Source organism: Aegilops tauschii, chromosome 5, assembly GCF_002575655.3.
Source record: "Aegilops tauschii subsp. strangulata cultivar AL8/78 chromosome 5, Aet v6.0, whole genome shotgun sequence".
Lineage (NCBI taxonomy): Eukaryota > Viridiplantae > Streptophyta > Magnoliopsida > Poales > Poaceae > Aegilops > Aegilops tauschii.
In genome coordinates this window covers 41,362,846-41,386,906 of record NC_053039.3, presented here as the reverse complement: position 1 = coordinate 41,386,906, position 24,061 = coordinate 41,362,846, and the positions used below count along the sequence as shown (strand labels likewise).

The 24,061-nt window shown below is 43.4% G+C and overlaps 1 protein-coding gene across 1 annotated transcript; it reads right to left on the bottom strand.

Moving 5' to 3' along the window:
• Positions 1-13,857: 13,857 nt before the first annotated feature.
• On the bottom strand, positions 13,858-23,655 carry LOC109735098 (serine/threonine-protein phosphatase BSL2 homolog). Its single transcript, XM_020294306.4, has 21 exons — positions 22,983-23,655; positions 21,752-21,812; positions 21,536-21,614; positions 21,337-21,416; positions 21,159-21,253; positions 20,957-21,056; positions 20,368-20,437; positions 19,744-19,845; positions 19,551-19,632; positions 18,892-19,071; positions 17,206-17,473; positions 16,845-17,079; positions 16,406-16,576; positions 15,964-16,202; positions 15,780-15,864; positions 15,599-15,697; positions 15,311-15,510; positions 15,156-15,231; positions 14,935-15,070; positions 14,709-14,848; positions 13,858-14,617 (listed from the first exon to the last, which is right to left on the bottom strand). Exons 1-21 carry the CDS (start codon positions 23,374-23,376, stop codon positions 14,528-14,530), a joined length of 2,982 nt encoding a protein of 993 aa, XP_020149895.1. The 5' UTR covers positions 23,377-23,655; the 3' UTR covers positions 13,858-14,527.
• Positions 23,656-24,061: the final 406 nt, after the last annotated feature.

Here is a 24,061-nt window from a genome sequence, read left to right as displayed (position 1 = left end):
ACTCTAGCTAAATGCTCCAACTTTCAATATGTATCCAGATCGAGACTCAGAGTCATCCAAATCGGTGTCAAAGCTTGCATCAACGTAACTCTTTACGACGAACTCTTTATCACCTCCATAACCGAGAAATATTTCCTTAGTCCTCTAAGGATAATTTTGACCAATGTCCAGTGATCTACTCCTAGATCACTATTGTACTCCCTTGCCAAACACAGGGCAGGGTATACAATAGGTCTGGTACATAGCATGACATACTTTATAGAACTTATGGCTGAGGCATAGGGAATGACTTTCATTCTCTTTCTATTTTCTGCCGTGGTCGGGTTTTGAGTCTTACTCAACTTCACACCTTGAAACACAAGCAAGAACTCTTTCTTTGACTGTTCCATTTTGAACTACTTCAAAATCTTGTCAAGGTATGTACTCATTGAAAAAACTTATCAAGCGTCTTGATCTATCTCTATAGATCTTGATGCTCAATATGTAAGCAGCTTCACCGAGGTCTTTCTTTGAAAAACTCCTTTCAAACAATCCTTTATGCTTTCCAGAAAATTCTACATTATTTCCGATCAACAACATGTCATTCACATATACTTATCAGAAATGTTGTAGTGCTCCCACTCACTTTCTTGTAAATACAGGCTTCACCGCAAGTCTGTATAAAACTATATGCTTTGATCAACTCATCAAAGCGTATATTCCAACTCCGAGATGCTTGCACCAATCCATAGATGGATCGCTGGAGCTTTGCACACTTTGTTAGCACCTTTAGGATCGACAAAACCTTCGGGTTGCATCATATACAACTCTTCTTTAAGAAATCCATTTAAGGAATGCAGGTTTGACATCCATTTGCCAAATTTCATAAAATGTGGCAATTACTAACATGATTCGGACAGACTTTTAAGCATCGATACAAGTGAGAAAATCTCATTGTAGTCAACACCTTGAACTTGTAAAAAACCTTTTTCGACAAGTCTAGCTTTGTAGATAGTAACACTACTATCAGCGTCCGTCTTCCTCTTGAAGATCCATTTATTTTCTATGGCTTACCGATCATCGGGCAAGTCAACCAAAGTCCACACTTTGTTCTCATACATGGATCACATCTCAGATTTCATGGCCTCAAGCCATTTCGCGGAATCTGGGCTCATCATCGATTCCTCATAGTTCGTAGGTTCGTCATGGTCAAGTAACATGATCTCCAGAACAGGATTACCATACCACTCTGGTGCGGACCGTACTCTGGTTGACCTACGAGGTTTGGTAGTAACTTGATCTGAAGTTTCATGATCATCATCATTAATCTTCCTCACTAATTGGTGTAGGCATCACTGGAACTGATTTATGTGATGAACTATTTTCCAATTCGGGAGAAGGTACAATTACCTCATCAAGTTCTACTTTCCTCCCACTCACTTCTTTTGAGAGAAACTCCTTCTCTATAAAGGATCCATTCTTAGCAACAAAGATCTTGCCTTCGGATCTGTGATAGAAGGTGTACCCAACATTTTCTTTTGGGTATCCTATGAAGACGCACTTCTCCGATTTGGGTTTGAGCTTATCAGGTTGAAACTTTTTCACATAAGCATTGCAACCTCAAACTTTAAGAAACGACAGCTTACCTTTCTTGCCAAACCATAGTTCATACGGTGTCGTCTCAACGGATTTAGACGGTGCCCTATTTTAACATGAATGTAGTTGTCTCTAATGCATAACCCCAAAACGATAGTGGTAAATCGGTAAGAGACATCATAGATTGCACTATATCCAATAAAGTACGGTTATGACGTTCGGACACACCATTATGCTGTGGTGTTTCAGGTGGCATGAGTTTGTGAAACTATTCCACGTTGTTTTAATTGAAGGCCAAACTCGTAACTCAAATATTTGCCTCTGCGATCAGATCGTAGAAACTTTATTTTCTTGTTACGATGATTCTCTACTTCACTCTGAAAATCTTTGAACTTTTCAAATGTTTCAGACTTATGTTTCATCAAGTAGATATACCCATATCTGCTCAAATCATCTGTGAAGGTCAGAAAATAACGATACCCGCCGCGAGCCTTAACACTCATCGGACCGCATACATCAGTATGTATTATTTCCAATAAGTCAGTTGCTCGCTCCATTGTTCCGGAGAACAGAGTCTTAGTCATCTTGCCCATGAGGCATGGTTCGCAAGCATTAAGTGATTCATAATCAAGTGATTCCAAAAGCCCATCAGCATGGAGTTTCTTCATGCGCTTTACACCAATATGACCTAAACGGCAGTGCCACAAATAAGTTGCACTATCATTATTAACTTTGTATCTTTTGTCTTCAATATTATGAATGTGTGTATCACTACGATCGAGATTCAATAAACCATTTATATTGAGTGTATGACCGTAGAAGGTTTTATTCATGTAAATAGAACAACAATTATTCTTTGACTTAAATGAATAACCGTATTGCAATAAACATGATCCAATCATATTCATGCTCATCGCAAACACTAAATAACATTTATTTTAGGTTCAACACTAATCCTGAAGGTAAAGGGAGTGTGCGATGATGATCTTATCAACCTTGGAATATCTTCCAACACACATCATCACCTCGCCCCAGGGGCGGATCCAGCGTGGGGTCGTGTAGGGTCGATCGCCCCGGGTAAAATTTTGAGACCTAGGGTACCTCTAATGCTTTTTCCAATGGCCGCCATGGGCAAGAGAGCAGCTCTCGTGGTCTCGTGTAGACATGTACGTTCAATCGGCGGAAGTTACAAGCAGGAAGAAGAGAAGATAATGATTCGCTTGAGTTGTAAGATGGGCCAATGACTAAGGCCCAAGTGCACGTGGCTATATGAGCCCATTATTTTCTGTAGAGTTTTGGCATTCCCAATTCTCTCGATATATAGGAAACCAAATCGGCCAACACGTATTGCACGATCACGCCGCCCTCCTACCGCTTCGCCTCCATGACGAGGCGCTCGACGCTGCCGGTCCGCATCCTCACCGCGGCGTTGCCACGGTCCTTCCCGATCAAGCCAAGAGAGAGAGCAAATAGCAAGTTTGTTCATTCTCCCCTAACCTTCTGCTCTCATGCTTCTATATTTCTTTAATTTCTTGTTACATTGGCCTAATTCTTGAAATTTAATTAGCAAATTTGATGCTATACTAACCTAAGAAGATGAAGCAGACATTATATTATTTTTTCGTCACATCATATATATTGTGCCTTGAGAATGAAACTACTTTGAAATATTAATTGTATTGATCGTCTTGCCTGTATCCATACTACTTGGTCAATTAATTTTGCTGATTGTCTTCTTTCAATGCATCGTGGTTTCAAAATTTTGTTTTGTACAAAAGTCCGCCCCGGATAACTTCAAATCCTGGATCCGCCACTGCCTCGCCCTTAACTAGTCTCTGATTATTTTGCAACTCCTGTTTCGAGTTACTACTCTTAGCAACTGAACTAGTATCAAATACTGAGGGGTTGCTATAAACACTAGTAAAGTACACATCAATAACATGTATATCAAATATACCTTTGTTCACTTTGCCATCCTTCTTATCCGCCAAATACTTAGGGTAGTTCCGCTTCCAGTGACCAGTCCCTTTGCAGTAGAAGCACTTAGTCTCAAGTTTAGGTCCAGACTTGGGCTTCTTCACTTGAGCAGCAACTTGCTTGCCGTTCTTCTTGAAGTACCCCTTCTTCTCTTTGCCCTTTTTCTTGAAACTAGTGGTCTTGTCAACCATCAACACTTGATGTTTTTCTTGATTTCTACCTTCGCCGATTTTAGCATTGCGAAGAGCTTGGGAATTGTTTTCGTCATCCCTTGCATATTATAGTTCATCACGAAGTTCTAGTAACTTGGTGATAGTGACTAGAGAACTTTGTCAATTACTATCTTATCTGGAAGATTAACTCCCACTTGATTCAAGCAATTGTAGTACCCAGACAATCTAAGCACATGCTCAGTGGTTGAGCTATTCTCCTCCATCTTGTAGGCAAAGTACTGTCAGAGGTCTCATACCTCTTGACACGGGCATGAGTATGAAATACCAATTTCAACTCTTGGAACATCTTATATGCTCCGTGGCGTTCAAAACATTTTTGAAATCCCGGTTCTAAGCCGTAAAGCATGGTGCACTAAACTATCAAGTAGTCATCATATTGAGCTTTTGTCAAAACGTTCATAACGTCTGCATCTGCTCCTGCAATAGTTCTGTCACCTAGCGGTGCATCAAGGACATAATACTTCTGTGCAGCAATAAGGATAATCCTCAGATCACGGAGCTAGTCCGCATCTTTGCTACTATCATCTTTCAACTTATTTTTCTCTAGGAACATATCAAAAAATAAACGGGGAACAACATCGCGAGCTATTGATCTACAACATAGATATGCAAATACTATCAGGACTAAGTTCATGATAAATTAAAGTTCAATTAATCATATTACTTAAGAACTCCCACTTAGATTGACATCCCTCTAATCATCTAAGTGATCACGTGATCCAAATCAACTAAACCATGTTCGATCATCACGTGAGATGGAGTAGTTTTCAATGGTGAACATCACTATGTTGATCATATCTACTATATGATTCACACTCGACCTTTCAGCCTTAGTGTTCCGAGGCCATATCTGCATATGCTAGGCTCGGCAAGTTTAACCCGAGTATTCTGCGTGTGCAAAACTGGCTTGCACCCGTTGTATGTGAACGTAGAGCTTATCACACCCGATCATCACGTGGTGTCTCGGCACGAAGAACTGTCGCAACGGTGCATACTCAGGGAGTACACTTATACCTTGAAATTTTAGTAAGGGATCATCTTATAAAGCTACCGCCGAACTAAGCAAAATAAGATGTATAAAAGATAAACATCACATGCAATCAAAATATGTGACATGATATGGCCATCATCATCTTGTGCTTTTGATCTCCATCTCCAAAGTACTGTCATGATCTCCATTGTTACCGGCATGACACCATGATCTCTATCATCTTGATCTTTTATCAACGTGTCGTCACATGGTCGTCTCACCAGCTATTGTTTTTGCAACTATTGCTATCGCATAGCGATAAAGTAAAGCAATTACATGGCACTTGCATCTTATGCAATAAAGAGACAACCATAAGGCTCCTGCCAGTTGCCGATAACTTTAACAAAACATCATCAGCTCATACAACAATTTATATCTCATCACGTCTTGGCCATATCACATCACAACATGCCCTGCAAAAACAAGTTAGACGTCCTCTACTTTGTTGTTGCAAGTTTTACGTGGCTGCTACGGGCTGAGCAAGAGCCGTTCTTACCTACGCATCAAAACCACAATGATTTTTCGTCAAGTATGTGTTGTTTTAACCTTCAACAAGGACCGGGCGTAGCCACACTCGATTCAACTAAAGTTCGAGAAATTGACACCCGCCAGCCACCTGTGTGCGAAGCACGTCGGTAGAACCAGTCTCGCGTAAGCGTACGCGTAATGTCGGTCCGGGCCGCTTCATCCAACAATACCGCCGAATCAAAGTATGAAATGCTGGTAAGCAGTACGACTATTATCGCCCTGTCGGTGTACAAAAGAAGGGGCACACCTTTGTACCCCTTTACCTGTGCACGGGCAGTCGGAGCCGAGCCCACGGTCGCACCAAGCAGAACAGGGGAGGTGAGCCAAGGTAAGACCGAAGCCCAAGACAGCCAGAGCAACGCCAAGGCCAAGACCACAAAGAGCAGAGGGACGAAGAAGGTTCCCCCGGCAAGGCCCTTGCCGGGGCAGCCTCAGCAGCCCCGGCAAGACCCTTGTCGGGGCAGCTGGCCCCACACCAACAGAGCGAGCCACCCTTGAGCCCACGGTCCCCAATGCCATCATCCACGTGGGGCCAGGGCTCGGGAAGGCACCTCTGTGGTGGCATGCAGATCTTTGTGAAGACATATTCAAGATCAGATGAGGATTAGAAGACGACGATCCTCGGCAAGATCCTTGCCGAGGAAGGCCACCAGACCCCGGGCAAGGTCCTTGCCGGGGACGACAGCGCGCCACGGCAAGACCCTCGCCAAGGACGCCAGCAGGGCCACCGCCAGGCCCGCACCAACCAAGTTTCTGCCGTCGTTCGCATGCAGCTGCCAGCTCAACCAGCTGAGCAGGCACCTGTGTGGCAACATGCAGCTCCCGGGCCAACTCGCCAAGCGCCTGCGTGGCGGCATGCAGATCTTCGTGAAGGCTCCACCACCGCACCACCTCAGCTGCCTGCCTGCCTGCCTACATGGCACCGCATGCCTCACTGGCCAGGGCGCGTGTCGAAGCGAGGAAGAGCGGCGACGGACGAGACGGGCCTCACCCCCGTCCCCGATAAAGCAAGGGGACACCTAAGCTGCGCATTAAATGCGTCTTGTCCTGTAATACGAGCGATAAGCTCATAGCACTGTGCGCCTTTCCACCTCCTGTGTGCCACTGTGGCAGCCCCTTTCGACTATAAAAGGAGGCCCATGGCATACTGGAGAAGGATTCAGCTCTTTCGAACCACGCACTCACCACAGCTAGTTCGAGAGCTCAAGAACTCTCTGAAATACACCCACCAAAGCAGGACTAGGGTTTACGCATCCTCGCGGCCCGAACCTGGGTAAACGATCCTCATGCTGGCTACTGATCCTCCTCTTCTTGCAACCCCGCGCCCCGGCAACCATAGTAGGGATTCTTGTGATCCCATAGGTGTCGTTTCCCCGACACGCCCACAACTCATTTGTGTTCTACTCGTGCATATAACATCTATGCATAAACCTGGCTCTGATACCACTGTTGGGGAACGTAGTAATTTCAAAAAAAAATCCTACGCACACGCAAGATCATGGTGATGCATAGCAACGAGAGGGGAGAGTGTAGTCCACGTACCCTCATAGACCGTAAGCGGAAGCGTTATGACAACGCGGTTGATGTAGTCTGATACGTCCATTTTGCATCATGCTTTTATATCGATATTTATTGCATATTGGGCTGTTATTATACATTATGTCACAATACTTATGCCTATTCTCTCTTATTTTACAAGGTTTACATAAAGAGGGAGAATGTCGGCAGCTGGAATTCTGGGCTGGAAAAGGAGCAAATATTAGAGTCCTATTCTGCACAACTCCAAAAGTCCTGAAACTCCACGAAAGTTATTTTTGAAAATAATAAAAAATACTGAGCGAAGAAAATACCAGAGGGGGCCCACACCCTGGCCACGAGGGTGAGGGGCGCGCCCTACCCCCTGCGTGCGCCCCTGCCTCGTGGGCCCCCTGGTGGCCATCTTCTGCTATATGAAGTCTTTCGTCCGAGAAAAAATCAGAAGCAAGCTTACGGGACAAAACTCCGCCGCCACGAGGCGGAACCTTGGCGGAACCAATCTAGGGCTCTGGCGGAGCTGTTCTGCCGGGGACACTTCCCTCCGGGAGGGGGAAATCATCGCCATCGTCATCACCAACGCTCCTCTCATCGGGAGGGGGCCAATCTCCATCAACATCTTCACCAGCACCATCTCCTCTAAAACCCTAGTTCATCTCTTGTATCCAATCTTTGTCTCCAAGTCTGGGATTGGTACCTGTAGGTTGCTAGTAGTGTTGATTACTCCTTGTAGTTGATGCTAGTTGGTTTATTTGGTGGAAGATCATATGTTCAGATCCTATATGCATATTAATACCCCTCTGATTATGAACATGAATATGCTTTGTGAGTAGTTAGGTTTGTTCCTAAGGACACGGGAGAAGTCTTGCTATTAGTAGTCATGTGAATTTGGTATTCGTTCGATATTTTGATGAGATGTATGTTGTCTCTCCTCTAGTGGTGTTATGTGAACGTCGATTACATGACACTTCACCATTGTTTGGGCCTAGAGGAAGGCATTGGGAAGTAATAAGTAGATGATGGGTTGCTAGAGTGACGGAAGCTTAAACCCTAGTTTATGCGTTGCTTCGTAAGGGGCTGATTTGGATCCATATGTTTCATGCTATGGTTAGGTTTACCTTAATACTTCTTTTGTAGTTGCGGATTCTTGCAATAGGAGTTAATCATAAGTGGGATGCTTGTCCAAGTAAGGGCAGCACCCAAGCACCGGTCCACCCACATATCAAATTATCAAAGTACCGAACGTGAATCATATGAACGTGATGAAAACTAGCTTGACGATAATTTCCATGTGTCCTCGGGAGCGTTTTCCTTCATATAAGAAATTGTCCAGGCTTGTCCTTTGCTACAAAAAGTATTGGGCCACCTTGCTGCACCTTATTTACTTTCATTACTTGTTACCCGTTACAAATTATCTTATCACAAAACTATCTGTTACCGATAATTTCAGTGCTTGCAGAGAATACCTTGCTGAAAACCGCTTATCATTTCCTTCTGCTCCTCGTTGGGTTCGACACTCTTACTTATCGAAAGGACTATGATAGATCCCCTATACTTGTGGGTCATCAAGAATGTTCTTTCGCATTAAGATTTTGTGCATCCAACCCTGAAAGCGCATGACAACCTTTGCTTCCCTCTGCGAAGGGCCTATCTTTTACTTTTATCTCTTACCCTTATGCAAGAGTCACGGTGAGCTTCACCTTTCCTTTTTACATTTTATCCTTTGGCAAGCACCTTGTGTTGGAAAGATCCTGATATATACATACATATATATATATATCCAATTGGATGTAAGTTAGCATGAACTATTATTGTTGACATTACCCTTGAGGTAAAAGGTTGGGAGGCGAAACTATAAGCCCCTATCTTTCTCTGTGTCCGATTAAAACTCCATAACCACAAGTATTGCGTGAGTGTTAGCAATTGTGAAATACTAAATGATAGTTGAGTATGTGGACTTGCTGAAAAGCTCTTGTATTGACTCTTTCTGATGTTATGATAAATTGCAATTGCCTCAATGACTGAGATTATAGTTTGTTAGTTCTCAATGAAGTTTCTGATTCATACTTTCCATTGTGAGTAGATTATTACTTGAGCATAAGAAATCATATGACAATATCCATATATGTTGCTGTTATAAGAATGATCATGATGCCTTCATGTCCGTATTTTATTTTATCGACACCTCCATCTCTAAACATGTGGACATATTTATCGTTGTCGGCTTCCGCTTGAGGACAAGCGAGGTCTAAGCTTGGGGGAGTTGATACGTCCATTTTGCATCATGCTTTTATATCGATATTTATTGCATATTGGGCTGTTATTATACATTATGTCACAATATGTATGCCTATTCTCTCTTATTTTACAAGGTTTACATAAAGAGGAAGAATGCCGACAGCTGGAATTCTGGGCTGGAAAAGGAGCAAATATTAGAGACCTATTCTGTACAACTCCAAAAGTCCTGAAACTCCACGGAAGTTATTTTTGGAAATAATAAAAAATACTGAGCGAAGAAAATACCAGAGGGGGCCCACACCCTGGCCACGAGGGTGGGGGCGCGCCCTACCCCCCTGGGCGCGCCCCCCTGCCTCGTGGGCCCCCTGGTGGCCCTCCGGTGGCCATCTTTTACTATATGAAGTCTTTCGTCCGAGAAAAAATCAGAAGCAAGCTTACGGGACGAAACTCCGCCGCCACGAGGCGGAACCTTGGCGGAACCAATCTAGGGCTCTGGCGGAGCTGTTCTGCCGGGGACACTTCCCTCCGGGAGGGGGAAATCATCGTCATTAACATCACCAACGCTCCTCTCATCGGGAGGGGGCCAATCTCCATCAACATCTTCACCAGCACCATCTCCTCTAAAACCCTAGTTCATCTCTTGTATCCAATCTTTGTCTCCAAGTCTGGGATTGGTACCTGTAGGTTGCTAGTAGTGTTGATTACTCCTTGTAGTTGATGCTAGTTGGTTTATTTGGTGGAAGATCATATGTTCATATCCTATATGCATATTAATACCCCTCTGATTATGAACATGAATATGCTTTGTGAGTAGTTAGGTTTGTTCCTGAGGACACGGGACAAGTCTTGCTATTAGTAGTCATGTGAATTTGGTATTCGTTCGATATTTTGATGAGATGTATGTTGTCTCTCCTCTAGTGGTGTTATGTGAACATCGACTACATGACACTTCACCATTGTTTGGGCCTAGAGGAAGGCATTGGGAAGTAATAAGTAGATGATGGGTTGCTAGAGTGACAGAAGCTTAAACCCTAGTTTATGCGTTGCTTCGTAAGGGGCTGATTTGGATCCATATGTTTCATGTTATGGTTAGGTTTACCTTAATACTTCTTTTGTAGTTGCGTATGCTTGCAATAGGAGTTAATCATAAGTGGGATGCTTGTCCAAGTAAGGGCAGCACCCAAGCACCGGTCCACCCACATATCAAATTATCAAAGTACCGAACGCGAATCATATGAACGTGATGAAAACTAGCTTGACGATAATTTCCATGTGTCCTCGGGAGCGTTTTCCTTCATATAAGAAATTGTCCAGGCTTGTCCTTTGCTACAAAAAGGATTGGGCCACCTTGTTGCACCTTATTTACTTTCATTACTTGTTACCCGTTACAAATTATCTTATCACAAAACTATCGGTTACCGATAATTTCAGTGCTTGCAGAGAATACCTTGCTGAAAACCGCTTATCATTTCCTTCTGCTCCTCGTTGGGTTCGACACTCTTACTTATCGAAAGGACTATGATAGATCCCCTGTACTTGTGGGTCATCATAGTCGTACATCTTCACGATCCGACCGATCCTAGCACCGAAAGTACGGCACCTCCGCGATCTGCACACGTTCGGCTCGGTGACGTCCCACGAACTCTCGATCCAGCTGAGTGTCGAGGGAGAGCTTCGTCAGCACGACGGCGTGATGACGGTGATGATGAAGCTACCGGTGCAGGGCTTCGCCTAAGCACTGCAACGATATGACCGAGGTGGATTATGATGGAGGCGGCACCGCACACGGCTAAGACAATGTCTGTTGTGTGTTCTAGGGTGCCCCCTGCCCCCGTATATAAAGGAGCAAGGGGGAGGCCGGCCATCCCTTAAGGGGCGCGCCCCCAAGTAGGATTCCTACTAGGAATCCTATTCCTAGTAGGTTTCCAACAAGGGAAGGAAGAGGGGGAAGGAAGGAGTGGGAGAGAGGGAGGGAAAAAAGGGGGCGCCGCCCCCCCCCCCCTCCTTGTCCAATTCGGACTCCACAAAGGGGGGCGCGGCCAGCCCTAAGGGCCCCTCCTCTCTCACACACACACACAAGGCCCATGTTGGCCTATTAGTTCCCCCGGGGGTTCCGATAACCCCCCCCCCCTCCCGGCACTCCGATATTTATCCGGTGACCCCCAAAACTCATCCGGTGTCCGAATAACATCGTCCAATATATCAATCTTTATGTCTCGACCATTTCGAGACTCCTCATCATGTCCGTGATCACATCCGGGACTTCGAACTACCTTCGGTACATCAAAATACATAAACTCATAATACCGATCGTCACCGAACGTTAAGCGTGCGGACCCTACGGGTTTGAGAACTATGTAGACATGACCGAGACTCATCTCCGGTCAATAAACAATAGCGGAACCTGGATGCTCATATTGGTTCCTACATATTCTATGAAGATCTTTATCGATCACACCGCATAACAACATACGTTGTTCCCTTTGTCATCGGTATGTTACTTGCCCGAGATTCGATCGTCGGTATCTCAATACCTAGTTCAATCTCGTTACCTGCAAGTCTTTTTACTCGTTCCGTAATGCATCATCTCGTGACTAACTCATTAGTCACATTGCTTGCAAGGCTTATAGTGATGTGCATTACCGAGAGGGCCTAGAGATACCTCTCTGACAATCGGAGTGACAAATCCTAATCTCGATTTATGCCAACTCAACAAACACCATCGGAGACACCTGTAGAGCATCTTTATAATCACCCAATTACGTTGTGATGTTTGATAGCACACAAAGTGATCCTCCGGTATTCGGGAGTTGCATAATCTCATAGTCATAGGAACATGTGTAAGTCATGAAGAAAGCAATAGCAACATACTAAACGATCAACTGCTAAGCTAACGGAATGGGTCAAGTCAATCACATCATTCTCTAATGATGTGATCCCGTTCATCAAATGACAACACATGTCTATGGCTAGGAAACGTAACCATCTTTGATTAACGAGCTAGTCAAAGTAGAGGCATACTAGTGACACTCTGTTTGTCTATGTATTCACACATGTATTAAGTTTTCGGTTAACATAATTCTAGCATGAATAATAAACATTTATCATGAAATAAGGAAATAAATAATAACTTTATTATTGCCTCTAGGGCATATTTCCTTCATCCGGAGCTATCCATTGGGAGGAAGATAAGGAGCGAGGGAGGAGAGGTGTTTGAGGCAGAGCGGAGCGCCGCGCAAGGTCTCCTCCGTCTCTCATGGGGTCTCCTTCACCTCTCGTTATCAGGCCTTCCGTGGCCACACTCTCTCCCTCTCGCCGGTAGACTGACTTCCTTCTCCCGCTTCGCCAGCCACTCAAATCTTACCACGAGACGACTCACAATGGCTGCTTGCTTGGCTTGGTAATTTGAGTGGATTACCACATCTTTTTTTCCGGGGTAAAAGGGAGCTTTATTCCACAACTAGATGGTTACAATCCGCTAATACAAGATCGAGAATAGGAGGAGCCTTGCTGCAACCAACAAGTGGTGCTGCGAACACTTCACAAGCACAGTCTTTGTATAGCATACAAAAAGCCCACTCTTTGTATTTTTAGCCGAAACTGCATATTGATTGAACACCAAAATTATAACAAAATCAGAGGAAGTAGAATGAAAATACAATCCAGGAGTCAATGGCAGGTAGATGTTGCTGTTACTGAAGTCCAATGTCGGAACAAGGAAGTAGCATCCACAAGCATCAAATCAGTATTACTGGATTTATCGTAAAATGTTCTATTGTGTGTATGTTTATTCATATATGTGAGACGACATCGTTGCACATAATTAAACTAATGGTTAAATTACCTTGTAGGAAACTATGTCAATGTCATAAAGTACATATAATCTGGATCAAGAAAATAGTTTGTCCTTTACATAAAAAAAAAACACCACAATCTATATATATATATATTCTTTGCTAATTGTAAATAATTGTTTGGATTTGTTAGATATTCATTGCAAATAATTTTACAATATGTATCTTTTGAAACTAAGTACTCAAGTATGTATAGAGATTGTTTGTGAAAATTGCTCGCTCGTGCCCTTGCAAAACCTAAAGCATCACTCTTTTTTTCCAGTGAAAAACGACCTTTATTGGTTAAAGAGAGTTAACTTTGCAACGCAACTAGGGCAAAGTCTCACCCCCGCCTACCACTCCGACGGCCAATGGCAGGGAGGGGCCTGGTGCCTCAGCTCTAACTAGTTGATAGATTAGGGGTTTAGCCCTTGCAAGGACGATGCTTCATCTTCGAGTCGGTCTTCCAGGCTCCAATACATCAAAAATTCGTCTGTTGGGACAGATTAGACAAAGTTTCGATGTAAATTCCTCTAGTTCGTTCTAGAAACCTTAATGTAACTTTCAATATATTTGGCGTGCTTTGTATTTCTAGTGAATCTTTATAACATATCTACGTTATTTTCAAAAGAAAAAAAAGAGTTAACTTTTAGAGTTCTCACATGTTTGCTAATTCAGTAAAAATGTAAATCTGCATAAATTCAGATTTTTTCAATGATATTTTGCCACAATATACAGCACTGCACATAAACAGAATCTCCATGGCAAGGTTTGGTTTTGATATCTACTAACATCGTTCACTGACAAATATAAATACTTCTACAGTGCCAAAGTTGTTTCCTATCAGAATTGTCCAGGGTTAAAAAGAACCGGTAAAACTGCATCCACCAAAATAAACACAACAAAGATGTAAAAACTGGGCAGCTCCTACAATAAATTAAATTAAATCACCAATTGTGCTCACCACCACCAAAAACCTTTAAACAGAAAAAGAATGGTATTGTACACAAGCACCAGAGACAAATTACAGTGAGAGGGGGCACTGTGATAACACAAACAGGTGAATACCACTATTTTACAAGGGCTGGCAGACAGGCCCCCATCAAATGAAGTTTACTCCTCCTTTGGCCACTCCATTACTTTGCAACATGTTGGGAAAAAGAAACTAGACACAGGAAAAGAATACCTAGTACAGTAACACTATCATCCCCTTCTGCCCCCTCCAATCTGTCGACAAAACAACATACACCCCATCTATCTGCCGGCTGGCATCTGCGCATATGTACAGGTGAAGCCTAGCAGGCAGGATCTATCGGTAGGCCGATGGCCGGCTCCTCTACTTGTCATGTTTAGGGAAAAGCTTGGAGAGCTCTGTCCGAGGTGACCGGCAAAACTTCTGCGCCTTTGCCCTCAGATCGCTAAGCTTAGATGATCCCCGCAAAAGATTTCCTGTTGCCATTGCTGTGGGATAGCATGTCACCTGGGCATAAGATCATCCGCCTGTGGGCAGAATGGATAAATATAGCCAGGACCCACTGACGGAGACTTAGAACAGATTGCTTCAGCATGCCGCGAAGCCGCTATATCCACGCAAGAGGGCCTGCTCGGTCATTGCTAGCTGCTTGAGGGCGGCCCCTGGTCGGAGTTGGTGGCCTGTTGGCATTTAGTTCCTGGTTTTAACACAAGATGGGAGTTAGAAGTGGGCAAACAACGTTATGACCTCGTGCAAATACATCAGTGTCTTTCAATAAAGCAGCCTACCTGCATCCATGTGTCCTCAATATGATGCTCCGGGGATGTCTCAGGAGATGTAATGGCAGGTGGCAAAGGATGAATGAGTTTTGGGACAACCACAAGGTCCCTTCCCAGAACTAAGATTGCACCTGCGTTGTTTGCCGTACCTGTGCATATAATGTATGAGCAAATGGGGCCAGTCCAACTGCAAGGGATGACAAGAATAAATTATGCAAGAATAACATGTCCATACCACAGTAGTTTGTTGCCGAGAAGAGGGTGATCAAGTGACCTTGGGCGAAACGCTCAAAGCCATCCATCACACACTCGTGTGCTCGCACAATTAATTGTAGGTCATTGTTGTTGCAGAACTCCATAACACGGTCAGGCTGTGGTAACAGTGCATGTTAGTTTTCATAGGCCACAGGAACCAACATGGAGAAAAGATCTAATCAAAACACAGATGGTGCTTACCCCAAAGGTGACAAGACCTGGGCCCCGAGCATTTGGTCTGAGTCCTTCAACACTGTCATTCTCAGTTGGATCCGACCTTTATAACAATAAAAAAAATATTGAATGAGGATCTTTCAATAATAGTGTGATAAAAAAAGAGCAGTTAAATTGCTAACCATAAAAGATCCATTAGAACAACTGAGCCTGCTTCCATGGTAATCGGTCTTTGAAGATTTTCAATTTGCTCTATGTGGTTAATGGAACGCCCAATACCACCATGCATGCAGATTATTTTCTTCTCTATTAGGGCAGCCAAAGGAAGCCAATTAAATAACCTATTAACACGATGCCAGGTCCAGATTCCATCCCGCTCACCCTAATTTTTAAACCAGAGCAGAGTGATTTAGGCACGCAATAAAAGCGTAGCGACATCAGACATGTAATATGAAAAGATGAACCATTACCATTCGCTCTATGCACTCTATCCGGAACCCAAACAGCGCATTGATATCTGCTGCCTCATGATTCCCTCGAATCAAATGTACATTTTGAGGATATTCAACCTGAATTTCACAGTGAGCTTGGCATCACAATTCAAAATAAAAAAACAACCTAATGGTACGCTCACAGCATGATAGTTACTACCTTCAGTGCAAGGAGAAGAGTAATAGTCTCCAAACTATGTTGACCACGATCAACATAGTCTCCCAAGAAGAGATAATCAATGTAACTGTAATTTAAAAAAATACATGTGAGATCATCAACGTGGTCTCTGACAAGATAGTAACAAATCCTCAAAATAGGAAAAGGTGAAAAAAAAGACACTCACGCAATATCTCCTGCTGTTGAGGGAGCACCATACTCGTCGAATAAGCGCATTAGGTCACCAAATTGACCATGCAAATCACCAAATATCTTAATGGGAGCTTTAAGCTTTATGACACTTGGTTCACTTGAAAATATCCTTTCGGCACTATCACATAGATCTGCAATCTCATTACAGTCCAAGAAGAATTGCCTTCGTACAGGGGGCTTCCAACCACGGGGTTTCAAGAGAGAGGCAATTACCTGGTTAAATGACCCAAGAGTAGAATTTTAAGGCAAATTAGAAATCTCCCTCTAAGTAAGTTTCATCTATATACCCGCATCTCACACAAAAATGGAGGGTGTACTATATAACCTTTTATCATACAGATTCTTCAAATCTACAAAAAAGTACTTCTAGCATGTCTTGTTTTCACAGATAACTTGGTTTCTGCAGAGTAGAATACCTTTTTGGGCACACTATTAATAGACATTTGCCGATCCAGTAATTTTCTAGCTGCAGTTGCATTCTCAGGAGTGCCATAGATAACCCTTCTTCCTTCATTTTCAAACTGATCAATTGACAGCTGCCTAACCATGCCACCTAAGGCACCTCCTGTTTCTGCTGCTACCACAACCTACAAAAAGAAAAATGTTGTCAAGCATGCCACCGAGCAACTTGAGCTAAACTGTTCAGAGGACAACCTCTAAGATATACCCCCTCCGTCCCATAATATAAGATCATTTTCCAAGCTATGTTAGCTTGAGAAACGATCTTATACTGTGGGACAGAGGGAGTAATATATTGCTGTCAGTTGAAGGATAATCCACCAAGAAAATAAATGAACAGAAGGACATGGAATTAATAAGGATACAAAGCTCAGATTAATTGTATTTTTTACTCACCGCTCTATGGTGTAACCGAACCCCAGGAGGTGGTGTTGAATTGTTTGCAAGAGCAACATCTGGTTTGATAAGGCTTGAATTTAGCTTCCCGCTTTGTGTGGTGTCTGGAGAGTCAGGTGAATGCTCCATCTCACCATTAACTTGCCTGGCCTTTACAGCAGCCAAAGTAGCACTGATTGCCTCAGCCTCTGCAGCAGATGCTTCAACCAAATAATCAACACCTTTGCTTGATCTCCTAAACACATACACCCAAAAAAAAGATTTGAAACACACATCTCAATATAGCTCAAATTTAATATGAACAGAAGACCCATGCAAAGAAAGATGGACAGCACAAGTCTAGAACAGAAATGATGCAAACCTCTGTCCCTGGATCACCGCATTCTCAGGGCTGATATCAGTATACACATCCCCATTAACAGGAGGTGCAACTGGGGTTCCAAGAACCACAGCTCCATCAGCAGTTGTTTCTGTAGTCGTTTGCCCTGTTTGTTCATCATTGTAAGCAAATCTGCCAGGTGTTCCTCCAGCTTGCATATTAGCGGCAGCTGCAGCTGCATGGTTAGCTGCACTTGTTGTTTCAGCAGCAGCAAGATCTTCTGCAGCAAGAAGGTCGTCTAACAACACACCTGTGGTACAATTACATATGAATTCTTGCATCAACAGAAAGAAAACAAATGAACACCTATGTACTTTGAAACTGGAGGAAATGTTAAAGAAATGAAAAAAAAACATTCTTCCCAGCTACTCCACAAACAAAATCAACAAAGTAAACAAACAACAAAGATAAATTATAAGATAGCTACACTGTACTTTATTGTAATGCACTGTGCAAGGAATAGCAATTATGTGTGTGGTCGCTTCTGAGCAGGATTTGAAACCAATCCTGAACACAGTTTCAAAGACTTGCTTGTACCAGCTTCCAAATTCCAATCAGTCAGAAGCAGCACTTCTACTGACCTCTAAACAGGTAACTAACACAGATTTATGGAGTTGGCTTTTCTAGATTTCTATGAATGAGAAAAACATACTTGTTGAAATAATGCTTCCAAATGTTGCCAAAATTGGTGAGATTTGGCCATAATAAGGTGTACGGGTTCGAATTGGGGGTCTTCTGACTCTGCTAACTCAGATGTCAAATTTCAAGAAGAAATGTGGTGCGGTAATTTACATTGAGAACAGGAGGCTTTAATCATATTAATGAACTAGGGATTATTTAAGTTTGAATATTGAACCCCTTGCACACCTTTTTTGAGAGGAAAAAAGAATATGTAAGCATAGTCAAAATCTAATTATGTGCTGATTGCCTAATACTGGATGTTCCTACAGTTTTCCTAACAAAGAAAAGGCTTAGAAGGAATATCATCACCAGCATACAAGTAAAGATGCCTCAATGGACGAACACTGGAATGACAACATTTTGTGAATAGCGCAATCATATGGCTGAATTGTTTATAACATCAACCAACCATGCGACTTTGCTACCCCACAGGAAGATGCCAATATCCAAGCTTCATGCACAAGAGCACTACCAAGTACTAACATCATTTAACAAAACACAGCAAATCACTGAGAAAAAAAAATCACATGTTCTCGGAGAGGTTATCGACCATTCTGTACTAAATCTGAGTAAGAATTTGTAAACAAGCAAAACCATTTCGAATGAATGTGTCATTTTAACTGATCAGCATCTCATATATATCAGTGATCAGTTACTTCAGTTAATCTGGATAAACTAGCAATATAGCTCCCCATAAACAGAATTTACACTTAGCAAACAGGAAGCAGAACAGGTAAATTGCATATAACTAACTAAACTACAAATTCGTAAGAAATGGCCAGCCCTGTGAAGTAAGTTCAAACATCTAAAGCAGGAATGGTAATTTTAGCATGCTGCCCTTTGTAAATTTGCAACCACTGGTTTAGCGAACATTTTGATTCAATAGGACAATTCCGCATTCCACCGTAAGAACAGAACTTGCAGGACAACAGAGGATAATTCATGTATGTCGGGAGTAAGAAGAGGCTTAGAAACTGAGGTGTTTACCTCCCCGTAAACCTCCATAAATGAATATCATATCACCAACCGCAGCAGCTGCATGCCTGCACCTTCGTGTAAGCTCTCCAGAAGCCTCACCACCCGCTGCATCTGCACTATATCTTCCTGTCCTTGGAGTTGTAACTACTGATTTTGTGTCACACCAAACTCCAGCAGCAGTGTCCAACACTAAGAATGACAGAATGGCACAACAAATAAGGATTGGAAATAGTAATGCATTTGAACATCAACCAAGTGGTCAATGCTGAAAATATCAAGTATTTGAACATAACATCTATCTACTTCCATAAAAGGGGTATATGTGCTGCACATATAACCAGTAACAGCATGCATCTTTCCATGTTTAGTAAATAGTGAAAACCATTGAGTTCACTCCAAAACAAAACCATTGAGCAAAAAAAAAAAGGCCGTATGTATCAACAGGGAGGCGAAATGAAGTTCAGCATAGTCAAATATATAATCTAAAAAACTAATTCATTTAAAATTATCTTCCTGCACATTACAGCCAAATAAACTAAGATCCATTTCTTTTAGTTACCAACGGAAGAAAGATTTAGTACAAAGCTGTACTAACTCAAGACAATTAAAATGGACCGGAGGGAGTAATAAATAAAATGTTAATAACTTCAAAGTTCTAAAAATAGAACCTGCCACACTAGAGGAGTCTTCCACCATGCGACCGCCTCCAAGAGCCCCTCCTGAGACATGAAGTCGTGCATTGACAAAAACCTAAAGCATGAAAATGAAATAGCAATATTGCATTGCACCAACAATAAAGTGAGATCAATCTCAAAATTAAACAAACAAATCAAACCAGCAGGAAAAAAAATGGCAACTTACAGCTGCATGTTGATATCTGGGTGATGGAGAGACACCAGGGGCAATTGCCCACTCCCAACGCCCATCCCTATGCTTTGCAAGACCGTACGCACTTGACAGAGGCTGATGATTTTAGCCAAAAAAAAGCATATTGTTAACTGTGCAGAGTACGCTGGAGCACAAATTTAGAAGACATTAATAACAGAAATCGCTGCCTCTAAAAACTAACAGTAAAATACTGTAATCCCAAAAGGACCCCGAAAAGGTTGTTTCAGATTCTGATCCAAAATTGTTTAAAGGGCATGATTTAACAAGTGAACTGACTAAAATGTGCACACTCAAAAATCATGATGGACTCACTGATCCTATGCTGCAAAGAAGTACATGCATGTAAAAGAATGACCCGCCGGTGACTCTGTACAAGCATGCAGTGCTTCTGACTATCACTTGTACGAGAAAAGTGCATGAGCCCTTGTTGTGACTTATGGCAGCTTTGAACCTAAAAACTACGTGAAATAGATACCATATATTCCTATTACAAGAAAATTAACAAAATGGTCAAATAACTAAATATACCCAATCAGTAATTCATAAATTGCGCTCCATACTCTTGAAGAACTTACTGCCAAGTAGTATGTCACTTACCACACTATTAGTGTCCCTCCCACCACAGAGCAAAAGAAGACCATCAGAGCGGGCACTTGCAGTTGCATACCTGAGCAACAACATTATACAAGACTACAGTCAGCATAAGGATAAAAAAACTAAAGTCAACTCTGCTTTCAGCAACATACAAAAATATCTTGCGGCTACTCAAATGTGAGGTTTCGTTGCAGCAAATAACTAGTAACTCTGAAGTACAGTAGATAGCAAAAGGTTCTATTTAGATTTGTGATGTTTCTCATACAAGACGACTTAACAAACCTGAAAACACTTGGCTGGCGAGTGCTTTGGAAAATAGCAATAGCAATGAGTTATATATGACGAAGATTTTCCATATTTACCAGAGCAAAATAAAGCGCTGCACTGCAAACCTAAGTGTAATGGGACTGCTGAGAGCCTTGTAGTTATAATTAATAAAGGCAAGGTAGCATGCACAAAAAAAGCTAACTCATCATCACCACTAACAGCAGCTTGCTAATAATTACTGCAAGATTCCAAGACAATGCCACCATAGAAAATTTTCTTCTCTCCTTAATCTAACTACGGTCAAAAGGAGAAGGCTTTCACTTACATGCATGGAGGCGGTCCTTCGCCTTCTGGTTCAAGTTTCCTCCATTCATATGGCTTTGCTGCAGTATCAAGGGCCCAAACGTCTGCCAGGGGACGCTTTCCTGAAATAAGTATGTATTGTTAGCATTGAAACCAATTAGGATGGAACAATCTGCAAGAAGCTACGATTCTAGGCCATATAAGCACATAAGAAAATTGTCTACCATCATTTCCGCCAATGGTCAACAAGAATCGTTGCCCAACCAAGGCCATGACATGTCCGTATCGTGGACCAGGACCAGGCCCTTGAACCACGACTCTGCATAGAAGGCTTAGAACCCTCAGCACAGATGGTAGCAAAACTATTTTTCTGAAATGAAATTATAGTGAAGTGAAAAACACCTGTGCCATCGCGGACGTTGTTGTGTAAGATCCAAAACATGAAGGTCCTCTGCAGATAAACCAGCAGGGCCTATACCACCCTGCATGGCAGAAAACAATGAGAAAGGGAAATTATAATTAGTTTTATATTAGCACTGACCTGACAAAAAATGATGCACCTATTAATGTAAAGCAAAAAGAAAACAGAAGTGTAAAGTACCTGAATGACCACCATGGTTCCAACAGCAGTTGCTACATGTGCAGCTCTTGGTGAAGGAGGTTCACCAAGTGGAGTAAGCCTAACAACATTGTGTTGTGGTATATCAGAACTAATAACTATACTAAGCCAGAAAAGGCTGTGGGATCAATAAAAAAACTTAGGAAAAGGAGTAATACACAGCACTGAAGCACCAAACTGAAAAATACAAAACAGTACCTGGTCCATTTATTTGATAGCACATCGTAACAGTGAACATCTGCGGTGGCACCAGCAAGACCTGCCATCAAGGAGATCGTTAAGCAAATCAATTGTATGTACAACCAGTCAGACATGTTCAAGTAAAGGAATTAAATAAACCAAGTTTCCTTCCAACCAGCTAAGATCCTCCAACACCTCTAAGTATGGGTTTTGAGCAATTTATTTCATCCTTTGTTAGACCTCCATAAAGAGTACGGACACATAAAAGTTCAAATCAACATTTCCAGTTTGAGACCATAGTGTACTATTTCTAACACGTTAAAACAATTCTAACGTGACAACACAACTAGGGCAGGCATCACAGAGACAGAGATCTCGTGAGTGGAATTTAATTGTACTCACATTCGGAGTACTAAGTTTGGCACCTCAACCGATATAAGAGCACTATATTTAGCCATCCAATTAAAAGCGTGAGTACAGAATCACATGGCAATCTAACGCCTTAATTTCCAACTCGTTATTACTTCCCAAACAAGGTAGCACCTCAAATTCTCACAGCATCATTAATTAACGGAATCCCGCCTAAACCCCGAAGAGCACCAAGCAGCCAACACTCTGAATTCCACCTCTTAATGAGACACTGGACCACTAAATTCACAATCCATCCTACGTAGTTTCTATCCCCAACAAAACATTCCCTCCCAAAATTGATTTCTTTTTCCCTCTCTCCCACTCCAAAGCAAGATTGGTTCAGGTTTCAGAAAATTAAAAAACTAAACCATTCGTTACGGTTACAATTCCTTCAGACTATGTTACACCTCAAACAATATAAGATCCCTATATTTAGCCTTCCAATTAAGGTGAGCAGACTTAGACCGTGAATAACACATCGATGTCCAACTCATTATAGTATCCAAACAAGGTAGCACCTCAAATTCTCACAGCCTCATTAATTAACCCAATCCCGCCTATACCCGCGAGAGCGGCAAGCAATACTCTGAATTCTACCTCTTAATGAGACACTGGAAGACTAAATTCACAGTCCGTCTATCCCCAGTAGATCATACCCTCAAAATCGTGTTTTTCCCTCCCTTCCACTCCAAAGCAAGATCACCAACTACATCAGTGCCTGCTGTTCAGTTTCCCTTCGAACTATAGCTCTCAGACAACACAAGCTAGAAAGCAGGACCTACAGCACCCAGCTAACCATTTGAAACAAGAAAAAAAACTCGGGTAGAAGGGGCCGTACGGATCCCGGCGCTCCCAGCCGACGAGGGTGGAGTTGCGTTGTTGCCCTCGAGCGCGGTGGCGCCGCCGAAGAGGATCAGCCGCTGGCCTATGTAGCCCGGCGAGCCCTCCTCCCCGACGGCAGGCACGGCCGTGAGCGTGTGCCCGCAGCGGCACCCCGGCCCGTCCTCCTTCTTGTCCATCAACGCGTCCACCACCGTGTACCCGGGGGCCGGCCTCGGCCCGGCCACCGCCGCCGGAGGAGCTGCCGCCCCCGTGGCAGCCTCTGGCGGCGGCGACACGGAGGGGGTCTCGGTCCCGCTAACGGGGACGCTCACGGTGCCGCCGGCCTGCGCCGCCGCGGCGGCGTCCGAGTCGGAGTCCGACTCCGTGGCCATCCGCGCGTCCACGTCCATGGCCGCCGCCGTTGCAACTAGCTAGGGTTTCCGCGAGCTCGAGATCCCCCGCGCGGTCACGGAAGCTAAAACAGCCGCCTTTAGGGGAGCTCACCGGTCCCCGGCGGCCTCCATCGCCTGAACCCTAGGCTCCGCCGGCGGCCGCGCGAGGAGATGGGATCGCGAGGAGGTGTGGGAGGGATGCGAGCGCGCGAGAGCCCCTGGGGATTTGGGAATTCGCGCGGGCGGCGAGGAGGCGGGCGGGGCGGGGGAGGGAGGGAGGGGCGGGCGCGGGATAACGGCGGAGCTCGGGGACTGGGGCGGAAGATGTCTGTCGCGGACTGGAGCAGGTGACGGAGACGGCGGAGAGGAGGGACGTGGGCGTGGGAGAAAGCGAGGATTTTTTTCTGTATTTGTATTCGAAAAAATGCGATCTTTTTTAGAAAGAAAAGAAATGCGTTTTGATTTGGTTTGGTGAGGGCTGTGTGAAAGTTTTGGCGCTGCTGGCTCTGTTTTAAATGAGGCTCTTTAAGAGGACTTAATTCTTGCCTATTTGGCCAGAATTTGTCACATGGGCAGTTCTTCAAACCATGGATCTTGAATTTTTGATGATGCAACAGTTTTTTTTTGTTTTGGGATTACATTCGTGACATTGGGTACAGCTTCTGCAATGCACATCACCGCACTCATGTTTGCCTATAGAAAA

Bases quoted from the DNA above. Each gene is read 5' to 3' on its own strand.
- LOC109735098 (XM_020294306.4), bottom strand. From the start codon at position 23,376: ATGGACGTGGACGCGCGGATGGCCACGGAGTCGGACTCCGACTCGGAC. The intron at 17,080-17,205 runs GTTTGCATCATT...GTATGTGTTTAG, and splicing joins GCGGTGATCCAGGGACAGAG to GAGATCAAGCAAAGGTGTTG. The intron at 14,849-14,934 runs GTATGGACATGT...TTATATGCACAG, and splicing joins CTCGGCAACAAACTACTGTG to GTACGGCAAACAACGCAGGT.